Below are 7,732 nucleotides of genomic sequence, written 5' to 3' on the forward strand. Positions count from 1 at the left end.
AAGTAACTGGAAAACCTATTTCAAAAATACATAAAAATCTGAAAAAAAAATAACAGACAAATTTTGTAAAGTTATGATTTTTTCTGTGCTGAATAGATTGGGAAATCCTTCAATACTCTTTAAAAAACTTCCTAGGGCGAGTCCTTCAAATGCTCAATATTAAAATGCAGAGAGAACGATTTTGGAAATTCTAGTCAAAGAGTGGAAAATGCTAAAATGTGTAAAGGATGCTTAAATGCAACTCAATTTTGATTTATTTTAATTATTTTAGTCACAAAATAACATTTAAAATTGTGCTACTCCATGGTATTAATAAGTTTACTATTATTCTTAAAAATTCAAAAGAAATTGAAATGAACAAATTGTATTTCCAAAGTGTTTTCCAAAGGGTTTCTAAACTTTTGACTAGTATCATGCATCCTAAACGATGGAATAAGCACAGGTTTAAATACAGAGTGGGTCAATCAAATTGCTAATCCTATTCAGATATGATCAGAGGTTTATATTTCTACTACCTCTGAACAACATAGTTTTTTTATTATTTTTAAAAAGGATGAAAAGGGTAACTACATAAATACTTTCAACTTCATCGATCTAGCATGAGGACAGGTAGTGGGACTGTTGGGGGTTTGGGATACTGTATATTTGAATCCACTCCAACTCATATAGACATTGAGAGACTGACAGATAGATCAAATCAATAAAATGGTTATTACAATTTGAGTCAGATGCTGGAGGTCAGACACACATACACAGATTAGATCATTGATTGGCTTTCCAGAGTTATCACCCTTCCTTGATGGATCTTGTGTATGGTTTCTCAGTGTAGCACTCTAGATACACACAAATACACACTGAGATGAAGTGGATCTGAACCCTGTCGTGCTTAAGGGGACAAGCTATCCAAAATGACTAAGGCTCAGCATAGCCACAAAAGCTCAAAGATGTGTGTGTGTCCTTCTGTGCAGAACGGATCATACCAATCAAATCTGACACGATCTTGGCCTCATGACGGCGTGTGTGTCAGTGTTATGGTTTGAGAGGCGGAGCACAGTCACAGGAGATCTCATTCCACACACGGTGGGCTGCGGGGGGTTTAGGTTGGAGGTAGCACTTGTGTGTTCTGCTACTTTCTTGGCAAGTCTGTTTTGCCATGTCATTGGCATACTCTCTTCACAAGATTGGTGGGTTTATGGGTTATGATGGGATAAGATGCAGAGAAAAAATATTCTGACATGTTTGTGTTTTCTTCTCTGCAGTTAAAGCAGATTACATGCATCTTAAAAGACACTTCTGGCCTTTTCATGATATTCTTGGAACCTCAAGACATTGAAAAACTGTAGGGGGCTCCGCTGGCACTGCTTTGTGACTTCAGATTATATTATTTGACGTTTAATGTCACAATTTAGAAAAAGTGGTCAAACAGACATTTCAGCAGCTTTGTTGATTTTAGTTTTATTTAGTTGCAGAAAGACCTCCTAAATAAGCCTTGAAAACCTCACATGTTTTTTTAAACAAATATTTGATTTCTTCCCTGTGGCTCCCTTACAGTGTTGGTAAAATTTTGGTCAGGTATACAAGATAATCTTGAAAAAAATATTTTTTAAAACAAACTCTAACTATATTTTTTGACTGATTTGCAGGTGCTACAGGAAGATTTGGCGAGACATATTTAGTTCTTCCTGTGTTTAGGAATAGTAATGATACCTCATACTGTGACTAGACAGGACACATTTCTAAACTCAGAATGTGGGTCTTTGATGTGTAAATGAGGGTGGCCATGCGTTAACGAATTTGGGTTTCTGACATCATAACACATCTTTTGGACTAGAAAATATGTTTTGAGTTATGAAACAGTTTTTGTATGAATCATAGTATGTTTCCATGGTACAAAATACATAACTCTTTAAACTAAAGGTGCTTTTACAGCACAAAAGGTGCTGAAAATGTGACTTCTCATATAAATGCTTTTAAATTCAGAACTTTTCTTTCAAAGTTCATTTAGATGTGTGTGTGTGTATTAGGGTCTCTTGGTGGTGATGCTGAGGAGAGGCTTGTGGATTTTTTGCTGGGTCCTGAGCGCTACAACAAACTTATCCGGCCTGCGGTAAACAAGAGTCAGCAAGTCACTATTGGCATCAAAGTCTCTCTCGCACAGCTCATAAGTGTGGTGAGTGTTACTCAAATACAGGTACACACACACAGACATTAAATATTGTATTTTATAATGTAAACATTATGAAACTACTTTGTAACTCTGTTAGTAGAGCATTGTGCTAGCAGTGCAAAAGTTATGGGTTTTATTCACAGGGAACACACATAATGTAAGGATAAAATGTATACCTTGAATGTACGGCAAGTTGCTTTTTGCAAAATTCATGAATGTAAAATATATTTAATATATATAATACATGTAAATATCAAACTCATACATATATCGAAAAAAAATTTGATACTTATAATGGTATATATCTCATTTCAGTTAACACGTATTTCTCTTAATACGTAATATTGTCATTTCATTCCTACCTGGAAATGCAACGGTTGCTTTCCTGAAATAAGACCAGAAATATTAAGCTTTGATTACGTATGTGATCGACAAATGCAACCTCCTGGGCATGACTGGAAAAATTACACTTTTAAAATAAATGTGTTAATTAGCACACTGTTTGTGTTATGCTTTTTAACACATTATGTGTCATTTTAACACATTTGGTGCTTATTTTGTAATGAATAAATGTAAGGGACAACACAAGTTAAGTTGAAGTAACACAAAATGTGTTGTCTTAGAAATAAAACATGATGTCTTCAGTTGACGTCACATAGTGTTTGTTGTCTTTAACTCAAAACAAAATGAGTTTATGCTCTATAATTGTTCAGACACCAGTGCATTTAATAGACATGACACACTATCTGCTTGTCAAGCCGAATGTTACCCACCAACATATATGGAAGGTCATATCCTGTTTCCGGGTCCAAACGCTCAATATGATGCTATTGGAAAACAACAAAAAAACTAAAATATGCTCATGGTAAGCTATAAAACTATTAGAAAACTGTGATTTTAACCTTTATCTTCATAGCGAAATTCCAAAAGGCCAGGCAACGATTTATTTATTCAAATATTAATGTAGGAGATTCCTTGAGCCCAGTGACTGTAGCGCAGGCCCGGAGTGTCCATCGGGAGAACCGGGGCGATTCGCGGTGGTCTGTCGACTGATTTGGCCTGCTGCCAGCCAGCTGTGGCTTTTTTACGGACAAATGTCGAAAGCATGTTATTGTAGCGCAAACGTACGTCGCTCGCATGCGGATTTCTTGTGCTCTCGCTCAAAACTGGACGAGTTTACGAGCGGAGAGCATCTAAGGGCGCGCGTCCATTTCTTTGCGTGTGCAAAAGAAATCCGCATGCGTGCGGAGAGGTTCGTGTTCACACATCAATATTGACGTACTTTCTCGCTAAAATAACGTGCTCTTGACATTTTTAAGTAAATGCAAAACATAAAAGACTGCCATAAAGTTAGCTTGACGTTGGGCATTCAATATTTGTGTATTTAGGGACCGTCAACAAAGTGACATTACCGTTTCTAACGTCATTAGCATTTAAAGGGAAAACAATCATAAAGCAGTGAAGGAGAGATTATTGCCAGCACTCTCACACATACAATTTAAGCATATAATGAGTATTTGTTGTTTTATTATAAAACCCTTAAGAGAATCTTCACTTTAAGATAGGATTGTAGCATAAATAATTTACACTTGCTTTTGTGGTTTGGCCACATGATAAATATAAATTCTTGAAACTTTCTCAAGCCAAACTGTATTTATTTTGCTCATAAACAATACACTGTCAGTTTAATAATGCATTGATGACGTATTGTGTGATGATTACAAAGCATTCTACATTTAATAAAAAATAGATTTGTGGTTTATGACCTGGATGAGTATGGGATATCCCGGCCTTTGTTTCCCAGTCTGGCCCTGCTGTAGTGTATACTTTGAGTTAATACGTGTTAAATATGCAATATGAGTATACAGTATTCTTAAACAGTTGTTTAAGCTGTAGCCCTGCTTGAAATGAATAGATGCTTGGACCCAAAAAAGTTATTCCTTACATCACCACTTAACCCAATTGCATTGGTGTCATGGTGCAGCAGCATTCTCTGACATGTTAAAATCTCAAGGTACATTTACAGCGACAGGTACATTTACATCTGACACATGTTCTTACCAGGCACAACGTGACACACAAGAGACAAGTTCTTTTACCTTCTAATTTTGTCAGGGTGCTCTGAGTAGCTCCGCCCTCAGTGAGACCTCATTGGTTTGTAATTGTGCTTCACTGCATGTATTCAATTCATTGAATGTAATACATTGAGACACACCTGGTTAGTACTGTGTTAGTTGTCCTTTTCACTGTAAGAGCAAGAAAATAATTTCATTACATTTGCATTAAGCAACAAATATATATATAACATGTGCAATGTAACTATTTTATCTTTACAGAATGAGAGGGAGCAAATTATGACGACGAATGTGTGGCTGACTCAGGTAAGGTCACCCGGTATACCTGTGTGCTCATCCAGACACTATTATATAAGACAGTTACATCAACGGCCATGATCACACACATCAATGCACACAAAACTGCGAGCATATTCAAAGTTCAGCTACAGTTTAATTATAGTGCACTTAAGGTCATACAGTTTGTGTTATGGAAAATCTTTGAAGAGTAAAAAATCTTTACAGATAGCAAACTGATGCTTTAGTATTGCACATTTCATTTATTTTAAACTCATTTTTAATTTCCTGCAGGAGTGGAATGACTACAGACTGGTGTGGGACCCAAATGAGTATGAAGGCATCAAAAAACTACGGATACCGTCGCAGCACATCTGGCTTCCTGATATAGTGCTCTACAATAAGTACGTCATAGATGCGATCATGTTTTGAAATTTCTGGCTGCCATCACCTTGTTGTTCGATAACAGTCGAGACACTGATATGTAACATGACTTATGATAAATTAAAGTTTTTGTTGAAACAGCTCCAAGCATCAGCTTCGGATATGCGTTGTTTGTATTGCTAAAATGTCTGTTAAGATTTCACACCACAGTTGTTTCTCGGTTCATTATGAGGCCATGAGCTTGTAAACTTTTGGGATTTTAGAAGCTTTGATGCACAGTCAGTTTTTAGTGACAAACTCAATACAACAAGCAAGCTGTCAGAGTTCCAGGAGACTGACTAATTTTGCAACCGAGTTGCCAAAAGCAAGAGCAGCCGCCTCCCTTGTTGCTATTGTTTGAGGTCGTTCACGTCTGCACTCTAAACTGGAAAAAATATGACAAATGACAAATAATGATGTTTAAACTGTTTGATCTGCGCCAGCTGTGAGTTTCGAGTGCAACCGATGTATGAGGGCTGGTTTCGTGGCATCATCTGAGGGACGTTGTTATATAAGGATTTTGTTTTTGTTGATAAAATTTGAAGATGCATTCGCACATGTTCTTGCTCAAATGGGGCCAGATGAGACTTTAATTTGTTATTTTCTCATGTTGTACAAAGACAGTGGAGCATGTAATCCTTTGCTAAAATAAGCATTGTATTTCTATGCTAATTTTAATTGAAAAGCTGTACACTAATAATTTTGCAAGGGTACAAAGAGAGAAAAAGAGAGAGAGATCCTGGATTAAAGGTTTCGTTATAAATGGACATTAATCGCACACGTGTGATGAGAAGGCGTTACTTGTCAGCATACTTTTTGCCACTATGACTCATTTAATGCTCTTTAGGACTACATACTATATGCTAATGGATTAACATAGAGATTTTTTTTCTGTTCGTGCAGTGCAGATGGTGTATATGAAGTGTCTTTTTACTGCAATGCTGTCGTTTCCAACACCGGTGACATTTTTTGGCTCCCTCCTGCTATCTACAAGAGCGCCTGCGCCATTGAAGTTCGCAATTTCCCTTTCGATCAACAAAACTGCACTCTGAAATTTCGTTCTTGGACGTATGATCGCACAGAACTCGATCTCGTCTTGACTTCTGATTTTGCTAGCCGCGATGACTACACGCCCAGCGGCGAATGGGACATCGTCTCACTCCCAGGCCGGAAAAACGAAGATCCCAAGGACATCACGTACCTGGATGTCACATATGACTTCGTGATCAGGCGCAAACCCCTCTTCTACACAATAAACCTCATCATTCCGTGTGTTCTCATCACCTCTCTCGCTATTCTTGTTTTCTACCTTCCCTCAGACTGTGGTGAAAAGATAACGCTTTGCATCTCGGTTCTTTTAGCTCTCACAGTGTTTCTGCTCCTGATATCTAAAATTGTACCTCCGACGTCTCTTGCGGTTCCATTGATAGGAAAGTATCTGATGTTTACGATGGTGCTAGTCACGTTCTCTATCGTGACAAGTGTGTGCGTGCTCAACGTGCACCACCGATCTCCGTCGACACATCACATGCCCGAGTGGGTAAAGCGTGTGTTTTTGCATAAGCTTCCGGTTTTTCTTCTCATGCGACGACCAGGAAGCTCCAACGTACGGGAGAGGTTCCGAAGGAAACACCAGCGAAAGTCGTTCTCCAAAGATGCGAAGAACGTAAGGATGGATGAAAGATCATTCTTCTTGAGTGATGATCCGGTGCGTGTTTGCGGTGCCTGGAGGGTTGGTGATCTACCCGAGGGATCTGAGTTCAGGCAAAGGGTGAGGGTCAGACACGACCAAGACGTGGATGAGGCCATAGAGGGCGTGAGGTACATTGCTGAACACATGAAGTTTGAGGATGATGACGAAGGGGTGAGAAGTATTTCGTTTTTTTGTTAATCTCTTGACTGTTGATTTTATAGTTCTTAAAGTGTATGAGTAACAAAAAGCCACTATTAATCTTATTCTTGTGTGTTTCATCATGCAGATCATTGAGGATTGGAAATACGTAGCCATGGTGATCGACCGCCTTTTCTTGTGGATTTTTATTCTGGTCTGTGTCATTGGTACTCTTGGGCTCTTTGTGCAGCCACTCTTTCAGAGCTACAACACGCCCATGGCCGAGGACGAGTGAGTCATGTCTTTCCCTCTTCCGTCTCTTTTATTTATGATAGAGGAGTGTTTGGAGGCCAGCGCCTTCAGGTGAATTCACATGGATTTAACAGTAGCTTCACCTTCAATGGGGAAACGAAGATCTGTGAAAAACTTCACCAACGTTTGTTGACGCATATACTTGTGTCTTTCCTAACCTGACTTTCTATTGTGTCCTACTCTTTTCCATCTCTTCTCTATTGCAGATATGGGGATTTCTGAAATATCTGCTTGGTATTTCTAGTATTTTTGGACACTTATAGTACTTATTCAACAAGCTTTGACATCAGAGTTTTGCGCTGTTCAAAAATAAATAGAAAATTATTTTTGGGTTCTAGTTCAATTTATTTAAATCAAATCTAAATTAAGTTTAATTACATATGAAAAATGAAGTTTTTGGAGGAGCCTGATCATTCCATCCTGTCAATAATCACACAAGGATATCTTAGCAGGCACCTCCAGTTCTTAAAGAAACCCAAAAATGAAAATTCAGTTTCAAGTTGTCCAAATCTGTATGAATTTCTTTATTCTGATGAACTCAGAGAAAGATATTTGAAAGAATGATTGTAACATTTCTTGGCCACAATTGACTACCATAGTTGCTTTACCAAAAATTGCTTTAGAAATGTCTTTGTTCACAAAAGAAGA

General features: G+C 37.9%; 1 protein-coding gene across 1 annotated transcript; it reads left to right on the top strand.

Moving 5' to 3' along the window:
- The first annotated feature begins 4,506 nt into the window (after positions 1-4,506).
- Positions 4,507-7,341, top strand: chrnb5a (cholinergic receptor, nicotinic, beta 5a). The gene is made up of 4 exons (XM_056773147.1): positions 4,507-4,548; positions 4,813-4,922; positions 5,845-6,805; positions 6,921-7,341. The coding sequence occupies exons 1-4, from the start codon at positions 4,522-4,524 to the stop codon at positions 7,065-7,067; spliced, it is 1,245 nt and encodes a 414-aa protein (XP_056629125.1). The 5' UTR covers positions 4,507-4,521; the 3' UTR covers positions 7,068-7,341.
- Positions 7,342-7,732: the final 391 nt, after the last annotated feature.

Source organism: Triplophysa dalaica, chromosome 2, assembly GCF_015846415.1.
Source record: "Triplophysa dalaica isolate WHDGS20190420 chromosome 2, ASM1584641v1, whole genome shotgun sequence".
NCBI classification, from domain to species: domain Eukaryota; kingdom Metazoa; phylum Chordata; class Actinopteri; order Cypriniformes; family Nemacheilidae; genus Triplophysa; species Triplophysa dalaica.

Bases quoted from the DNA above. Each gene is read 5' to 3' on its own strand.
- chrnb5a (XM_056773147.1), top strand. From the start codon at position 4,522: ATGACGACGAATGTGTGGCTGACTCAG. The intron at 4,549-4,812 runs GTAAGGTCACCC...AATTTCCTGCAG, and splicing joins CGAATGTGTGGCTGACTCAG to GAGTGGAATGACTACAGACT. The intron at 4,923-5,844 runs GTACGTCATAGA...CTGTTCGTGCAG, and splicing joins GATATAGTGCTCTACAATAA to TGCAGATGGTGTATATGAAG.